Source organism: Phodopus roborovskii, unplaced genomic scaffold, assembly GCF_943737965.1.
Source record: "Phodopus roborovskii unplaced genomic scaffold, PHOROB, whole genome shotgun sequence".
NCBI classification, from domain to species: Eukaryota; Metazoa; Chordata; class Mammalia; order Rodentia; family Cricetidae; genus Phodopus; species Phodopus roborovskii.
In genome coordinates, this window is record NW_026125506.1 from 3,493,030 (window position 1) to 3,511,804 (window position 18,775).

Consider the following 18,775-nt stretch of genomic DNA (forward strand, 5'->3'; position numbering starts at 1 on the left):
CATCTGGTAGCCCCGCCAGTACTTCCTGCCTGGCTACTGGCCAATCAGTGTTTTATTCATCAATCAATAAGAGACACATATATACAGAAGGACATCCCCCACCACATAACATGTAGGAGGACATTGCAGCGGCGAGTTTCTACATAAGGATTTTTGGTAGATATTGTAAAGAAAAAAAAAAACAGATTAAACAAAATTATTTTGAAAGATGATCTCATTGTGGAGACCAGGATAGCCCTAAATGCACAGTCTTCCTGCCTTAGCCTGCCAAGTGCTATGTTATAGGTATAAGCCACCATGCCAGCTGAAAATAGATTTAAGTGAAAACATACAGATATATCTGTGGGGTGCCACATGCCTGTAACCCTAGCGCTTCGAGGCTGAGGTAGGAGGATCAGGAGTGCATGGCCAGCCTGGGCTGCATAATGATACTTTGTCTCAAAATTAAAGCAAACTTAAGTCTTTGATAGATAAGTAACGGTTTACAACAAGGGATAACATCTACAAATATAGAGAGAGTGCCCTAATCAACACAGAAAAAAAAATTGATGTTCCTCAGTGCAATGAGGGACAGAGTGGAGGCTCATTATGAGGAAGTGAATACTAGGGCCAACCAGCTTATGAAACTTTGTGTAAGGCTTCAGGGAGGAGAGTGGTGCCAACGACGGCGGTATAAAATCTAAGGAGGCTCAGACTGTCCAGGTGGGGCATGTATAGGTCGGTTCTGAGGTGAATACCCGTTTACATCTGTAAAGGCACAGAGCCCTCCTTGAGGGTGGGAGAATCGTATTCCACAGGTACTGACTTTGGCACAGTGCCTGCATTTTTGGGAGTTGATCCTAAAGCAGCGATTAAGCGAAGGGGCCAGGAAAGACATCCCAGGACAACTTTACAGAATCAGGAAATGAGAAAGGGAACCAGGCACTGTGGTTCACACCTGCAGTCCCAGCCCTCAGGCAGAGCATGGAGGGTTCCAGACCTATCTGGGCTAATTAGTGAGATCCTGTCTCAAAACAAACAAACAAACAAACAGCTATGCCAGAGATGCCTGTGTGGCAGCATGCTTGTCCAGCCTGCAGTAAGCCCTGGGTTTGATCCCCAGTACTATCAACCAGCATGGACCAGCACATTTGGAGTGCAGGCACATGCCAGCCCTTGGGAGGCAGAGGCAGGAGGGCCAGCTCTTTAGGGTCATCCTTGGCTCGGCAGCAAGCTGGAGGCCAGTCCGGCTGGCGTGAGGCTGACTGGGATCCACCAGAGGGTTTGTTTTCTGATCTTGTCTCCGCCTTACTACCCTGGCTTCTGACTTGCGTGTGTTAGAGGATGACAAGGAACCGTATTGTTCATCAACCAGCCTCCTCTGCGATACCTGGGGAGATAATTTCCCACCAAAAGGATGGGGGGAGGCAGAGAGACAGAGACAAAGAGAGGGAGGGAGGGGCTACCCCTCAGAGGCAGGTGCATGCACGAGGCCCTGGGGTCCCTCCCATGTAATGCATGCTTCCTTCACCATCTTCCTTTGCACTAGATGCTGCTGAAGTTGAGGCTGGTAGTAGAGGCTGGACCATCACAGTTCCCTCCCCCTCTCTGGGTCTCAGGGTCTTTGTCTATTTATCCAGATGAATTTCAGTCTCCCATATCCAGGCTAGAGGTCTAGCCTTGGCAGAAGAAGGGCCTGGAGTCCTGCTGCCCTGGCCTATGGGCTACTGAAGCAGAGAGCCACACACCCTCACTGCTCAGACAGGCGTTCCTTCTGTCTCATCTGCCCAGCAGTGAACGAGTTGGCTGGCCTGGAAGTCCCTGTCCTCTGCCTTTGGCCCACGGTGGCGTGGCAGCAAGAGGGAGGGAAGAGGCTCATCTCCAGCTGGCCAGGGGGATAGGTCTTCGGTGCCCAAGAACCCCTCCCTCCCTGCCGGCCTGTCCACAGGGGCTTGGGATGAGCCAGGAAAGTCAGGCAGCTCACTAGAGCCAGGGGCCATGAGTTCCGTCCCTGGGTGCAGCACAGTGCCCAGCCCCACCCCTTGCTCTGTGTCCCCTCCACTGCTGAAGACTTTGACCTTGTGTTCCAGTCCCAGCTCGTGGGCCGAGGGCTGAAGTCAACACACCCCAGAATCAGGAGCATTCCTGCCAGAAACGGGAACCTGCAACCCCACACCCTTTCTTCTCCAGATACCCTGGCACTAGTGGTAAGTGGCAGATGTATGCTTGAGCTGGGGCAGGGGACAGGACAATGGGGTATCTTCCCCAGGTCAACAGCAGTGCTCGAGATTGATGACACAGGCAAGAATATATCCTATATCCTTCAGAGAGGTGGCACTGTGCCCCAGGGAGTCAGATAGGAAGGGCAAGGGAAGAGTGTCACCTCTCCAGGCCTCAGTTTCCCCCACTCTAGATCACTGAATAGCTTGTTTGTTTCTCGAGACAGGGTTTCTCTGTGTGGCCCTGGCTGTCCTGGAACTCGCCCTGTAGACCAGGCTGGCCTCGAACTCAAGAGATCAGCCTCTGTCTGCCTCCCGAGTGCTGGGGTTAAAGCTGTGCAACACCGCCCAGCTCAGAACACAGGGTCTTTGAACACAGTTCTTTACTATGCTGTTGATTTGGTGCACGCTGCACTCTGCATAGGGAAAACTTCTCTCAGGAGGGAAACACGGGCTGTCATGCTGAATGGCAGGAGCCGTCGCCATGCAAGGTGTCACACTTCCTGACGGGGTGAATGTGACAATTAGGAGGGGGATGGATATAAAATGCCTGGTGCTGAGCTGTGCCTAAAAGATATGCCCTAAAGGGTTCCTATCATTGCACCAAGGAGGGGGCTTGATTCTCAATAACTGTTGTACCAGTTTAAAGATGAACTAGAAACACCAACTACAGCCATATGGCAGAGCGTGGCAGAGCTCTGGCTATTTGGTTTTACCAGCCTTTCGTATTCTGTTAAGAGGATGTAACATCAGAGACACAAGCTGCCTCCTCCAATTGCTTTCTGGGGGACAAAGGTTATATGAGCAGAACCGCAGAAGGAAAAGTCAAGGCCAGCTGATCGCTGTCTGCTTAAATATTTCCAGAGCTCAGTGAGACACAGGCAGGCCCCACTGGATGAGGGCTGAGCACATCCCACACCGGCAGTGGGTGTGGCTGTCAGCTGTGCCTCCTCTCCTCCTTCAACTTCTGGACTGGTTCAGGATGGCAGCAGAGGCAATGGCCTAGAGCAGCTAGCTAACAGTAAGGGTTAGGGGTTGTGCTGTCTGCATTGTGTCTTACTGATGGTGAGGCCCAAATAGGCTCTCCTGTGCCATGCCTATGTTAACTTTATAGTCTCTCTCTGATAAATGCAATAACTCCACTGGTTCATCATCGAGCATACACACTCCAAGCATCCTTGGTTATAGTAATTGGCCATAACGCAGGAGAATTGCATCACTAGCATAAAAATGTCTGTGACCACAAGGAAACGGCTGACTTAGTAACAGAGCTGAGCACTCACAGGCCTAGAAGTTCATCACTGCATTCGTGGATGGCCTTGCCTGAGGCTGGGCCACGGCTTCTGCAGTCTGGCTGACTGATGCTGCCCGGTGCCTTCATCCTGTGCTCCAATGACAGCTACTCGTGTCAGAGTCAGGTGTGATTCTGGGGCAGCATGTGCTTTCCTCTTCTGGGCAGGCTGGGAGCTGTTTGCCCTTAACCAGTCAGGTCCAGTGACCCGGCCAGGCTCACACGATCAGTGTGTGTCAGAGCTAGGCTAAGCTGAGCCTGTCTGCCCTGCTAACCCAGCGTGCTGTGAGCGTCTGTGTACTGCAACTGTGCAGTACTGAGTACTGAGCACTGAGCACTGTGTACTGAGTACTGGGTACTGGGTACTATGTCCTGAAAGCCTACCAGGCACAGTAACATGAATCGCTGCAGAGCCTGGCACTGAATCCTCAGGACAGCTTATGAGAAAGAGTCGCTCTGGTTTTACCAATGAAGTGGTCTTGTCCTGGGGTGGGGGTGTGGATGGGGGATGGGAGCTTCTGCCCCCTACCTCGCCCTCCCCCTGTGACCCTCCCCCTCCCCACCAAGTGCAGACTTGAGGCTGCCGCTCTCTGCTAGAGGACTCAGTCCTCAATTTGGCGTCCCCAGCAGAGCTCAGCCTTTGTGGCCTGCAGCCATTCCCCCCTTGCAAAACTAGGCCATATTGAGAATGTTCTGCTGTTCAGGACCCGGGCCCCTGTTGCCAAGAGCCAGGGTTTGTGGGAGGCCAGCTGAGCACAGAGGAGGCGAAGTTGAGCTTGGCCCTTCCGGACACACACAATCCCCTTGTTCTGCCTCACAGGAGCTGGCTGAATGGTGCAAGGTCAAAAGCTGCTAGGCTTAAGCATCTGAAGGCGCGGCCAAGCTCAGGATCCTGAGGCAGGCCTGCTCCTCTGCCGGAAGAGCAAACTCTGAGGGCAGACCCTCCATCGCCCATGCGCAAAGCTGCATCAGCTTGCTGGCAGCCTGGCACGTAGTAGGGGTGCAGCAAATGTGTGCTGCAATTACCTGGTGGCGCTGTGTGTGTGAGGCACTCCATCCTTCCAGAGCCTCAGTTTTCCTATCTGTAGAATGGGACTAAGGGCAGCAAGCCTGATCACAGGAGGACACAGGAGACTTAGGCATGAGGGTATGTGGAGCTGTAGTTCTGGGGCTGGAGCACAGTAGGTGCTCCCTGAGTGTGGGAGCACCTCCTCTGTACTGGAGCTCTCTTGCAATCATTGTCACCCCTGCCTACCAGGCTGTAACTTAATAGCTTGCCCAGGGTTGACAGCCAGCAGGGTTGAACTCTACCATTTGAAGCTAGTACTCCTGACGCCTGGACAACACCAGTCCCAGGGGATCCGATGCCCTCTTCTGGCCTCCACAGTACCATGCACTCAGGTGCGCACACGCGCACACGCGCACACATGCACGCGCACGCACACGCACACACACGCGCGCGCACACGCACACACACGCGCACACACGCACACGCGCACACACACGCACGCGCACACACACACGCACGCACACACACGCACGCGCACACACACACGCACGCACATACACGCACGTGCGCACACACACGCACGCACACACACGCACGCGCGCACGCACACACACGCGCACACACGCACACACACACGCACGCACACACACACACGCACACACACACGCACGCACACACACACACACACACAAAGACATAGATCGTTTTTTAAAAACGATTGGGAGATTGCCTCTTACATTCTAGAATCTTGGACTCTTGGTCGTCACCAGTGGAAGGGGCTCGGCAGTGTGTCTGGTGCTCTCCAAGCCATCAGGAGTACACAGTGATGGCGGTGATGGCGGTGATGGCGGTGATGGCGGTGATGGCGGTGACCCTCAATGCACTCTCTGCCCCTACAGGTGGTGTGATGCGTGTGGTCGTGATTGGAGCGGGAGTCATTGGGCTGTCCACTGCCCTCTGCATTCATGAGCGTTTCAACCCTGTGCAGCCACTGGACATGAAGATCTACGCGGACCGCTTTACCCCGTTCACAACTAGTGACGTGGCTGCAGGGTTCTGGCAGCCCTATCTCTCGGACCCCAGAAACCCGCAGGAAGTGTGAGTTAGGGTCCCATGAAGTGGTCTGGGAGCCCATGAAGCTGAGCCCAGAGAGGGAGACTTTTATCTCGGTCCTCCTCACCAAGGACAGCTCTGACCCGACATCATGTGTCCCAGGGCACAGGGGTACAGGAGAGTGGGCTCTAAACTTGAGGTCAATGAGATTAAAGTGTACACATCCAGGCTAGTGCACCTGTCTGTCATTCTGTCACTCAGGAAGCAGAGGGAGGAGGCCCACTGCAAGCCAGAGATTAGCCTGGTCTAAAGTTCTGGGCTAGCCAAGAGAAACTCTGTATTAAAAAAAAATAAGTACGGAAAGAATGAAATAATAATAAATAATGAGCTGGGTAGCAGACACAGCTGTGGTTCCAGATCCCAGCAATGTCATCCTGGGCATTGTTGATCCCGTCTGGCAAGAATAAGTCTACTTCCACAGCTTTTGAGCCAAACCTGAAGCAAACAATTGTTGTTGTTGTTGTCATTGTGATCCAGGATAGTGTTTCTCTTTGTGGGCTATCTTGGAACTCACTCTGTAGACCAGGCTGGCCTCGAACTCAGAGAGATCCGCCTGCCCCTGCCTCCGGAGCGCTGGGATTCAATTGGGTCTAAAACTGATGCACAGGAAACAAAAGGAGAAAGGGAAAGGGGTCTCAGGTCCAGGTCGCCAAATTCCTTAAAGCTCTTCCTTGACCCAAACTCGGGTCCTACAGCAACGGGTGGAAGAAACCTCATGTGATCCTTCTCACTTACAGGGAATGGAACCAGCAGACCTTTGACCACCTCCTGAGCAGCATCCATTCCCCTCACGCAGAAAAGATGGGCTTGTCCCTAATCTCAGGCTACAATCTCTTCCAAGAAGAAGTTCCGGTGAGCCAGGAGTCCTTGGCCTTGAGGGCGATAAGCGATTGAGCAGAGCTAGAACCACATTGCCAAGGCTATCTCTTGGGGCATGTGGGGAAGACGGAGGAAGAGCTAAATGGGAGAGAAGGAAGCATGTTTTACGTCAGCAGGGTGGGGGTCTGGCTGATAGGGGCTGTAGGACTGTCCTTGCCTGAGGCAGCTAGCTGACCTTCCTGAAGGATTAGGGTGCTCCTCCCTGTCTGCTTTTCTAGTGAACAGAGCCCCACCTTTAGGCTTGTTTACCCAGAAACAATCCATCTGCTTACCCCATCAAAGTCCTCTGTTTAGGACAATGTCACCAGCACTGCCATTTGGGTGGGTGGGGATTTGGTCCTACTGGGGCACAGATGGGCCTGGGACCTTGAGATGGGGGAGTATTCAGAGGTCACACAGACTTGGGTCCAAATCCCATTTATTTATTTATTTATTTATTTATTTATTTATTTATTTTGGTGGGGTTGAGGATCAAAGCCTTGTGTCTTGTCACTGAGCTACACCCCAGCCTCAGGTCCACTGAGACCCCCTGTCTCTCTCCCACATGTGGACCCCACCATTTACTCCGATGCTAAGTGGAGTAAGAGGCATAGACTTGAGCCTGATTGTGTGAGTTCAAATCTCGCTCTCTACCTCTTAGCTATGCAACTTCAAACAAGTTACTTGACCTCTCTGGGGTCACTTGGCCTGATATGGACAGCATCCACCTCAGTGGCTGGTTGTGAAACAACTGAGCCAGATAAGTAAATGCCGCCTAATAGGTTTTCTGTAACTCGATCATAGGTTTCACACACACACACACACACACACACACACATTTAAACAGCAAAAGAACAGGTGTATTTGAGCCAAGCAACTCCTGGTGAGCACTCCAGTCCCAGAGACTGGTGCCAGAAAAGTCACACGGCCGAACTAAAGCAGGGAGCATAGACACCTGTGGGCGAGGGGTGATGACTTGTCCTCCACACACTGGGTTTGTGCCCACGTGTGGTCAAAGCTGACAGCTTTAGGCAGGGTCTTGGGCTGCTGGCAGGTGATGCAGCTCCAAGAATGCAGAACTGGACTTATTGTCACTTTTTCTTTGTTGGAGATCCTCTGAGAGGGTGGGGTTTAGAGAGAGGGAGAGGAACAAGAACAGGATTTCCCAATCAAGCAGGGATGAACTGGAGCTTCCGGCCGACTGTCTTTCACCCAGCAAACGTTCCGTGAGCTCCTGTTATCCTGATGGTCGAGTCCACCTACCCCTGTGACCCCGTCTCTGCTTCCTCCTCAGGACCCTTCCTGGAGAAACACCGTTCTGGGATTTCGGAAGCTGACTCCCAGAGAGATGGACATATTCCCTGATTATAAGTAAGATCCCTGTCATGGGCAGAGGCACTTCAGGCAGGACTGTCTAGAAGCAGTCAAAAACCAGAAACACCAATTTGCCATCCCCTCTCAGTCCTAGAGACTCTGGAACCCTGTCCTAATGATGTCTAGCCCCTTCTTGGGCTCCAGGTACACTGGGCATTTAAGCCATAGCATTCCACATTGTCAAACCACTCTCTCCATGAGGAAACAGAACCTCAGAAAGGCTAAGTGACTTCCCAGGGCCACAAAGTCATGTGACCTCACTGGGATTCCAGCTCAGCTAGTCTGCTTTCACAGTCCCGCCCCCTGGTCCTCTCTCCTCATTTGATAGCATCCCTATATCCCGGGATGCCACGGTTCCATGGGAAATTCCTCTTTGCATTGAGCTGAACTCCCACAGTCACTCCACAGATGCCACCTGGTGGCTCAGCTCTAGCCACTGTGGACTCACGGGAAAATACACAACCAACACTCACACCACAGATTCTGATCTCTTTTTCCTGCTGGTTCAACACTCTAGCTATGGCTGGTTCAACACAAGCTTGATTCTGGAGGGGAAGTGCTACTTGCCCTGGCTGACTGAGAGGTAAGACTGGAAGCTCCCAGGGGCCAAGCTGTGGAAGAGTAGTCAACACTGACCAATGCCAAAGATGTCCCGGGTGCCTTGTGGGGTGGGAGCTGTCCCTGGTCCTGATCACCACCATGGGCTGGGGCTTTGCACCCTAAAGAGAGAGCATCAAGCCATCTGGGCAGATTTTCTCCCCCCCCCCCCCCCCCGTCCATCTTCCCCTCCCCATCCCCCTCCCCCTCTCTGGTTTTTCTGGAACTTGCTCTGTAGACCAGGCTGTCCTCAAACTCACAGAGATCCACCTATATTTTATTAAAGTTTTTGAAAAACTCTGAAATGAATGGAGAATTTGGTGGTCAGGGAAGACCTTTTAAAATACAGATTTCAGGACGGTACTCCACATCTAAGTCAGAACCCCCACAGCAATGGTCCTGAATTTTGGCTTTCACCTTCGTCTTTTTGAGATAGGGTCTCACTATGTAGCCCTGGTAGGCCTGGAACTTTCTGTGTAGACCAGGCTGATGGAGCACTCACAGATATTCACCTATCTCTGTTTCCCAAGTGCTGGGATTAATGGCTCATGTCAAGTAGGCCTAGAATTTTGTATGTAAATAAGTGCTCTTGCGTGAGTATAGGTATCAGCCAAACTTGAGAATCATGTCCTGTGAGAGTTTTCCTGACAAGACACAACATGCACGCGCACACACACACACACACACACACTCACACACTCACACACCACACACACCTATTCACCCCAGATAGGGTACCCACAACATCCTAAGGTAAGTATTATCTCAAAGTCCAATGTGGTAAAACCAATGAATGTATGGAGTTAGTAACAGAGTGTGGGTGAGGAGTCATTACAGGAGCAGAATGACTTAAAGATGCTGCATCGTGAAAAACCAAAGTCCAGCACTTTGAGAGCTGCGGCCCTGGAACTCTCCGCTCATTCGGAGGCAGCCGCACCTCTGGGAGAGCCTCCCTGGGCTGCTCAGCTGGCCCGAGTCTCCTCCCTTAGCCGGTCATTGCTTGTGTAATCTTGGGGAGGGACCTCATGAATCTTGTGGTGTTTCACCTTCCCAGTCATGTGACGTTCTTAAATGTCATGAGTCTCAGGAGCCTCCCAACTCCTGCCAGGAGGGAATGTTACAAATCTGAGGGAATTGCAACAAGACAAACCATGTGCTGATGATAACTACTCTCGTTCTTGGGACATTGCGACACCTGACCAGCCTCTTCCCAGGTGTCCAGCGTGAAGAAATTATGTAGTTAGTACTCTTTCTGGGAGGGCCCTTTGGATAGGTATGGTTTCTAACTCTTTCTTTTAAAGGTCTGTTTATTCCATATACAGTGTTCTGCCTGCATACCCGAAGAAGGCACCAGATCTCATTATTATAGATGGCTGTGAGCCACCATGTGGGTGCTGGGAGTTGAACCTGGGACCCGTGGAAGCGCAGCCAGTGCTCTTAACCTCTGAGCCATCTCTCCAGCCTGGTGTCTAGCTCTTTTGATCAGGTTTCAGTGCAGGGATCAAACCCAGAGCCTGTCATAGTCTGGGCAGACAGGCCACACTGAGCCCTTCTCTGGAACATTCTAAGAGAGGGATGGGAGTCCCCGGGTTGGCTGTCTCTGGTGTCATGCTCTGACGAAGGTGCATTTGACACAGGTCCAACTCTGCCTCTCCTCCCCACCCCCCTAAAGTTCGTCCCTTTGATGTAAATCGATACGATAGCAGCAGAATGTGATCAGAGGAAGAGGCCTGGGTTCGCGTCCCCCTCTGTCAGCACACAGCTTGGTCCATGACTTTTAGGAAGACCCTTCTCCGTCTCTCAGTGAGGGTGCCTGTGAACGGCTGCATCGGGGCAGCTCCTGGGGCTGTGCCCCCCTGTGCTGCCCTCTGGGAGGGGTGTGGCAGAGAAGTGAGTTCGGGGCTGTTTTTACACGTCTCCTCATCCCAGGTTGACGGAGAGGGGAGTGCAGCTCTTCCATCGGAAGGTGGAATCTTTCGAAGAGGTGAGTGGCAGGGGTGTGGGGGATGGGTGCAGGAGGGAGGGAGGTCAGATGTTCCCTGCTGCTGTGTGGGAGACCCCGTCTTAGACTCTCGGGGTCCCTGCAGGAGGCCTTGGGCATTCTGAGGGAGGAGGTGTCTGCCTTGATATAGGTGGCATCAAGGGGGCCTGCTCTGTCTACCCCAGGTCTACTGCACTCCATGGTTCAGACCCCCCCACGCCTCCCACTGACACCTGGGTTGACACTCAGCTGGGGCCACAGGTATAGTGATGAGACCAGGGCCACCACATCCGTCAGCTCAGCTACGTGGCTTCATTTAGTCCCAGAATGCAGAATAATGCCCGGCCCAGAAAAGGTCAGCACATCTAAGTGCTGGTGCTGAGCTCCTTGGGGTCAGGTCTGGCCCTCATAGACACCTGGGCTCTGCGGTTGTCTCTGACAAAGCTCCCCTTCCCGGCGGTTCTAAGAGAGACCACACTTAGCCGTTTATGTGACCATGATGGTCTTTCCGGGAGTCACCAGAGATGGGCTGGAATCGTGGGGGCGCTTCCTTCAGTGTCTGAGTTGACAAGTGTCTCAGGCATAAGCTGAGCCGAAGCCAGCACCCTGGTAGAGAGAAGGAAGAGGATGGGCTCAGAAAGGGTCTGGTGGAGGATGGCTTAACATGAACTTCGCTTTAAGGTTTTAGTCTCAGTCTCTATGCAGCGGTCTCTCCTCAGGGCAACACAGCACCCTCACGGTGCCCTGTCAGCATTGTGGGCTTTGCTAGAAAATGCTTGTCAGTGTTGGTGCTGCACACTTTTACTCCCAGCACTTGGGAGGCAGAGGCAGGCGGATCTCTGTGAGTTCAAGGCCAGCCTGGTCTACAGAGCAAGTTCCAGCATAGCCAGGGCTACACAGAGAGACCCTGGAGAGAGAGAGAGAGAGAGAGAGAGAGAGAGAGAGAGAGAAGAAAATTATTGTCAAACGAGAGCAGAGGGTAGGTAGTTAAGCCCCAAGGAGCTGGGAGGACCCCGAAGCCAGGGTTGCTGGATGGATCTCTCCAGCACACCCTGCCCCAGTTCCCCAGGAAGCAGACAGCTATAGTGTAAGAGGCTGGAGGGGAGGAGCACAGTACAGTCCTCATTCTTTCCTGTCCCTTGACTTGTTCTGGCTGCCAGGTGGCAAGAGGGGGCGCTGATGTGATTATCAACTGCACAGGAGTGTGGGCTGGGGCACTGCAGGCAGACGCTTCACTGCAGCCCGGCCGGGGACAGATCATTCAGGTGAGACTGTGGCCAGTGGAAAGCTGGCCCTGCCTGTTCCCGCCACTCCAAAGCTGGTGGACAGGGCTGTTGAGTGACTCCCTGTTCTGTTCTGTTTTGACATTTCTTCCCCATAGCAAAGTGCACGAGGGAGCTATATCACAGGCCCGAGTTATAAAGAAAACAGCGAACCTTTATAAAGCGCCTATCAAGTGCCAGATGCGCACCTGAGCACTTTGCTGAGTTGATTATTTAGTCCTTGGCGCAGCCCTTTGAGATGGTCCCGGCACATCACACGGCCGCTTAGCTGAAGCACAGAGGTGTCGAGTAACAGATACAAGAATGCACAGCAGAAAACAGTGATTAGAGACCAGGTGTTAACCGGTGTGGGTGCCACCATTGTCCCATGGCTCTCGTGATGTATGGGGACATATGTGTACATGCTTGCCTATTTGTGGGCACACTGGTGGGCGCACCATGTGCACATGTGCGTTTACATGTGTGCAGGGATGTGTGTGTTCCTTGTGCGGGCTGGTGCCTGTGTGTGTGTTTCTGTGAGCTAAGGTTTCTGTACACACGTGTAAGGATGACACAGGATACTCCGGGGAGCAAGAGGAGCTGTCTGCCAGGTGACCCTCCTGCAGTCTTGGGCCAGGGGGTCACGAGAAGGCTGACCACTGAGGGGAACAGGCTAAAGGGGGAAACCACTGGACTGGCTCCCTGACAGGGTGTGTCTGCCTCGAATCTACAGGTGGAGGCTCCTTGGATGAAGCATTTTATCCTCACCCATGACCCAGGCCTGGGCATCTACAACTCCCCATACATCATCCCCGGGTAAATCTATATATGACTCATGTAAGATCACGGAGGGACATTTTCACGGCCTCTTAACCCTCACCGACCTGTCTTATAAACACGCTTGGGCAGTGAAGTGCCTGGGACAGTGGGTTTCCCCTTGATGGGACTTTGTCTTGAGCGAATCTGGTGGTAGTGGCACCAAGTCAGGACACCAAGAGCGGTTAGAATGGCAGCAGAGGGGGTGGGAAGAGCAATTGTGTCGATGGTGTTGGCCGTGGCGATGATGGCGTCTGTGTGGCAGTGTTGAGGGGACAGCCAGACTATGGGTGTTGAATGACAGTAGCCTGGCTATTGATGGAGAAAGATGATGCTGACCAGGGTGCTGACGGGTGTGGGGTGTGACTGGGTGCTGACGGGTGTGGGGTGTGATTGGGGAGTTGACGGGTGTTAAAGTGGTGATGTTAAGGAGATCAGCATCATTGATGGTGGTGGTGGTGATGGTGGAGATGTCAGTGTCACGATTTGGTGGCATGTAAATGATGATGGGGTTGACGCTGATGACATTGCTGGTCATGTGCTGCTGACTTCACATGACTTGTGGGTACCTGGACTCAGGTCCTGACTGCTGTGCTGCAAGTCCTTCACACACACACACACACACACACACACACACACACACCCCGCCAGACATCTCCTTTGTTGATAGAGAGGACGGTACAGTTGGCAATGAGGACGCTAAGGATGGGTGACACAGTGGGTTAATGGAGGCCACGGTGGCAGTGAGGTGGATGCGTTTGGCGGGGATTAAAATGCTGACAGGAATGGAGAGGACAGAGAGGGAGAAGAGGGGAGAGATGCCTCCATCTGCCAGGCTTCGTTTTCTTTAGTCCTCTTTATTTTAATCGAGGTCCAAGACAGTTACTCTCGGAGGCGTCTTCCAGCTGGGTAACTGGAACGAATTAAACAGTGTCCGTGACCACAACAGCATTTGGAAGAGCTGCTGCAAACTGGAGCCCACACTGAAGGTGAGGAGTGTCAGTGCCCTAGACCAGGGCAGCTTGGTCCTGATGGGAGGGTGTCTCTCCTGGGATGTTAGCCCTAGAGAGAGACTGGAGCACACAGCAGCGTTTGACAGTGTTCAGAGAAGTCCTCCGTTTTCACGTTTGCCCGGTCATGTGATACTGACAAGATCAGCAGGAGACAGTGTTGGGGACACATCTGCAGTGGTGGTGATGGTGACACGGTGGACACCATTGGAAACACCAGGACAGTGGCCGGTGGCGATTGTGGTCATTGTGATGGATGAGCTACCATGAGGTGGTAGAGGAGATATAGCTCAGGGGGTAAAGGACTTGCAACATGCATGCCAAGTGAAGACCTGAGCCTAGATTCCCAGAATTCATGTAAAATTCATGTACCTAAGGTTGTCTACTGATCTCCACTGTGGCATGTATAGACCTGAATATCATACACACACACACACACACACACACACACGCACGCACGCACACATGCACACGCACACACACTCATGCACGCGCATACGCGCACACACATGCACGCACGCATGCACACACGCACATGCACATGCACTCACATGCACACGCACGCACACGCACACGCATGTGCGCATGCACACACATGTACACACACGTACACATGCACAAACACACACACACGCACACGCACTCACAATCACCACAGTATGGTGACTTAAAGCTAACTCACAGCTACTTAGAATGTCAACAGAGGAAACTGTCCAGGTAAGTTGCCATCATATTTTCTTCCCCCAGAATGCAAGAATCATTGGGGAACTCACTGGCTTCCGGCCGGTCCGGCCTCAGGTTCGGCTAGAAAGAGAGCAGCTGCGTTTTGGATCTTTGAGTGCAGAGGTGCGTTGGGTCAAGGGAAGTGATACCTGCCCCAACTCCAACAATAACCCCGCCATTTCCCGGGAAACGTCCCTGAGATCGGGTGGTGGCCACCCCCACCCATAAGTGGGGGACACTGAGGCTTGAGATGGGAAAGGGCTGAGAGAGAGAAAAGGGGTTTTATACCAGGCACCAGCCACACCCCTGGCCTTCTGACTGCACCCTGAAGCTCTTTGGATAGGAACAGCTGGCTTTCTCTGCCCTCCTGAGAAAACAGGACGGCCGTTGGTGATGGCACCTGCTTAAGTCTGGCCACTGGTGACAGCTGGTCCTATGTGTATAACTTGAACTTGACTCAAGACATTTCTAGGATGCTCGCTTGGCGGTTGCACCATTATGTTTCCTGAGGGGCTTCTATTGGGTCCCCTTGCTGGGGGTTGGGAGCTGAAAGCTTGGGACCCATTGGTTACTCTGTGCCAGAGGGAAGAAGCTGATCCCGTGTGGGCTGGAAGCAGCCGCTGTACCAAGGCCAGTTTTGTCCTCTCATCTCAGACAGATAGCGGTGTGTGTGTGAGCGGTAGGTGTGTGAACATTGTGCACATGTAGACAGAGGCGCACAAATGTAGGTGAGTGTGTACAGATGAGTGTGTGTGTGAATGGATGGTGGTGAGCGGAACCGAGCAGCAGGTGTCTCTGGCTTCAAGGTTTCCTGGTTCTGCATTTCCTGTACTTGGGGATGAAGCATGTAGGGTACCACCCTATCCCTTCTCAAGTAGTTTACCTCAAGCTAGTCCCAGGCCCTGCCCAGCATCCTGCTAACACACGGCACCTGATTTAACCAAGTCTTTTCAGGAAGTTCCTGGTCTCCCACTGTAGCCAAGCTTCCCGGAGCCCCTCCTCGATGCCCCTTCCACCCCTGGGCACCGTCTCTCTTGCTTCTCCTAGGTCATCCATAATTATGGTCACGGAGGCTACGGGCTCACGATTCACTGGGGTTGTGCAATGGAGGCAGCCAACCTCTTTGGGAAAATTCTAGAAGAAAAGAAGTTGTCCAGGATGCCGCCGTCCCACCTCTGAGGACTCTAGTGACCGTCCCTTGCCCCATGCCCCATGAGGACACCCCAGTGCCCTACAGCCATTTAACTGATATTCCCTTTGGTGATTCTTCACTCCCTGCCCCCACCCCTTCCCTGGCTCCCTTAGGCAAAGGTGTGAGGTGAGGAAAGCCTGGTCCTTCCCAAGCATCCCATCTGGTAAAGCAGGGCTGCGACACAGGCATGACCTGAGGCCACGTAGCAACCCCGTTCTCACAACAGGACTATACTAAGGCTGGATGTGCTGGGTGGCAGGGTCTGTGCTCAGTCCGCTAAGGAGTGATCTGAAACGTTTGCCTGGAACTCCGATGAGTGACTCTAGACACACTTGCTGTCTTCCTGTAGTGAAGGGAGGAGGGGACACCCGCCCTCAGCATTCCGCTGGTCGGTCCGCTTTATTAAAACACTTTTTGGATACCAGAACTCTCTTCAGGGTTGATCCTAACACACGATTTCCCCTCATCCTCACCACCAGGAAGGCCCTCTGGGAGGAGACTTTATCTAGGTTGTGCATGTATGTGTGAGACCAGGAGAGACGGGGAGGGCTTAGCTCAGGATGCCGAGCGCAGAAGTTAAATGTTCTACCACGGAGCCGAACCCCATCCTCTTGAGACCTGAAATCGATTTTGCTGATCGATTGTATACACGTATGAAGATGTGAGCATCCACGACCATGACACGTGGGGGTCAGAGGACAACCTGTAGCAGTCAGTTCTCTCCGTCCACCCTGCGGGTTCCAGGGATCAAATTCAGGGCATCCGTCCTGGCAGCAAGCCCTTTATCCACTGAGTCCTCTCCCCAGCCTACTGAACATCTTTTGACATTTTATGAAATACGTTCTCATGTGGAGAGAAACTGATGACATCCCACTAATAAATGAACCTTCTATAACAGGATTGCTTTAAACTAGATCACAGGCATCTTGCTCAAGGTCCAGTGGGTTTCTGAGGCGGAGGCTTTGTGGCAGGCCTTGAGCTGCTCAAAAATACTGATCGTAAAAAAAAAAAAAAAAAAAAAAAGTCTGTTCCATTTACCTGTGTGTGTGTGAGAGAGAGAGAGAGATAGAGATAGAGATAGAGAGAGAGTCTTAGTCAGGGTTTCTATGTAGCCAAGGTTGGACTTGAACTCACCATCTTCCTGCTTCTGCTTCCCAGGTATTAGTATGTGGAATCATGTCTAGGTAAAGAGGTAAAGCAGAATCTGTCTCTGTTTCTCTCCCTCTCCTTGTTGCTCTGTCTCCATGTGTATGACAGAGAGAGAGAGAGAGAGAGAGAGAGAGAGAGAGAGAGAGAGAGTGCATGTGTACATACGTGCCTGCTTTGCTTTTAAGGGATCTCATGAAGCCCAGGCTGACCTCAAACTCACCATGTAGCTGAGGGTAACCTTGAACTTCTGACCCTCCTACCTCCCCCTCCCAAATGCTGGGATTACAAGTGTATACTTAACTTTAAATTTAAAAACTCTTAAAGAGTTCATCTTTCTCCCTTGGGTAGAATCTACATCCCTCTTCATTGTAGCCCCTGGAGAACATGCCTGCCCTGACCCCCACTTTCTTCCCCATTAGAGCTGGTTATTTGAGGAAGAAGTGAAAAATGACCAGCTGGAAGGAGAGTGATGCAGGGGAGGGATGAAGAGAGGGGGGAGGGGGACGAGGAGGGGAGGGGGAAGGGAAAAGCAGGAAGGGGAGGGGAGGGAAGGAAGAGAAGGGAGAAGAGGGGAGGGGGAGGGATGAAGAGGGAGGAGAGGGGGGAGGGAGAGGGGGAGGGATGAAGAGGGAGGGGAGGGGAGGGGGAGGGATGAAGAGGGAGGGAAGAGGGGGAGGGGGAGAGGGATGAAGAGGGAGGGAAGAGGGGGAGGGAGAGAGGGAGGAAGAGGGAGGGGAGGGAGGGGGAGGGATGAAGAGGGAGGGGAGGGAGAGGGGGAGGGATGAAGAGGGAGGGGAGGACAGGAGGAGAGGGGAGGGGAGGGGAGGACAGGAGAGGCAAAGGGAAGGTTGCTTGTCACTCAGGAGAGCTGAGCCACCCAGAAAAAACTCCAAGAAATTCAAGATTCCAGAAAATGTGGCCAAACCGGGCAGTGGTGGAGCCCTAGGGAGCCTGAGACAGGAAGATCAAGAGAGTGAGGCTAGCCTGGGCTAGCCTCCAGAAGTCTGTCTCAAATATCCATAATAATAGTGATGATGATCAATGAAATTTTGAATGTCGGATGAAAGGACAGGGGTGAAGGGGTGGACACCAAACTGAGCCCATGAAGAAGCCACTGTGTCCGCCTACTCCCATTAACAGTGCTCAAGACCCCGATACTCAGGAGAGGGGATTGTGTCAAAGCACTTCCTTGGATAGACCAAGTTAGCCGACTTGGGAGTGAACTGTCACAGAACACTGTGACCAATGAACAGACGGAAACCCTGGAACGTCCGTCACCAACGTTTTAATAAGAGATGAACACACAACACACATTCGGCTTCCTTGCGGCAATGTGTGCGTCGAGTGGTGGGTCAGTTTCCTCGGCCTTTGATGGGGCCTGGCAGTTTCCTTCCTGCTCTGCCCTGTGTGTTTCCTCCCCAGATCTCGGGAGAAGACTCGTGGGTTCCGGCGTCTGGGAGTGCGCCTGGACTGCTGGAGAACTACATCCATCCGGCCCTTCCTCCCGAGGCCATGGCAATGGCTTCCCTTCCCCTGTGACATGGTCCTTGTGCCAGGGCGTCCTCCCAGGACCCTGCTTCTGTTGGGCCAGCACTGCCCTTGACAGAGCGGGCACGAGAGGGTGCAGAGGCAGACCCGGAAAGGACAGCGGGCTCCTGGTCCCAAGACTGAGTGTGCTTGCAGTGGGCGCTTCACCCTGGATACCCCTCAGCCTGTGCAGCCATCTACACACAGTGCAGTCCTGAATCCCGAGTGAACCGGGACTTGCCATTCAGCAGGGCTGAGGAGTCATCCAGAACAGAGGGCTCAGAAAGGCCTTCGCGGCCTCGGCAGAGACTCTGGTGTGAGATTCCCCTCAGTGAGGCCCCCAGTCTCCAGCTTCCAGGTTGGGGAATGGGATAACAGCTGTCGGAGGCCATCACCGGGTGGGCACCTGGCTCTCCCCAGAGACACAGCCAGTACCAGGGACTGCTTGGCCAGGACGGAGCTGTTTGACTCAAATTCAGATGCACATTCACCTGCCCAGTTGCCCTGGAGAGACATCTGGAGGGGGCCAGCCAAGGAAGTAGTAGGTGACTCTGGCTCCAGAAAAGCTGCTTGGGCCAGACGCTAGCTCACCTTAATTCCAAAGAAAGCCTGAGGCCAGGGTGCAGAAGAAACCTACTGGACAAAATGGCAGGTGTCACAGGGGTCTGGGCCTGG

At 53.0% G+C, this 18,775-nt stretch overlaps 1 protein-coding gene across 1 annotated transcript; it reads left to right on the plus strand.

Annotated features, from left to right (window-relative positions):
- Nucleotides 1-5,404: 5,404 nt before the first annotated feature.
- On the plus strand, nucleotides 5,405-16,334 carry Dao (D-amino acid oxidase). Its single transcript, XM_051176659.1, has 10 exons — nucleotides 5,405-5,596; nucleotides 6,349-6,463; nucleotides 7,764-7,840; nucleotides 8,361-8,426; nucleotides 10,370-10,424; nucleotides 11,582-11,686; nucleotides 12,417-12,499; nucleotides 13,371-13,488; nucleotides 14,257-14,355; nucleotides 15,280-16,334. The coding sequence occupies exons 1-10, from the start codon at nucleotides 5,406-5,408 to the stop codon at nucleotides 15,409-15,411; spliced, it is 1,041 nt and encodes a 346-aa protein (XP_051032616.1). The 5' UTR covers nucleotide 5,405; the 3' UTR covers nucleotides 15,412-16,334.
- The last annotated feature ends 2,441 nt before the right edge of the window (nucleotides 16,335-18,775 follow it).

Bases quoted from the DNA above. Each gene is read 5' to 3' on its own strand.
- Dao (XM_051176659.1), top strand. From the start codon at position 5,406: ATGCGTGTGGTCGTGATTGGAGCGGGAGTCATTGGGCTGTCCACTGCC. The intron at 12,500-13,370 runs GTAAATCTATAT...ATTTTAATCGAG, and splicing joins TCCCCATACATCATCCCCGG to GTCCAAGACAGTTACTCTCG. The intron at 14,356-15,279 runs GTGCGTTGGGTC...TGCTTCTCCTAG, and splicing joins TTGGATCTTTGAGTGCAGAG to GTCATCCATAATTATGGTCA.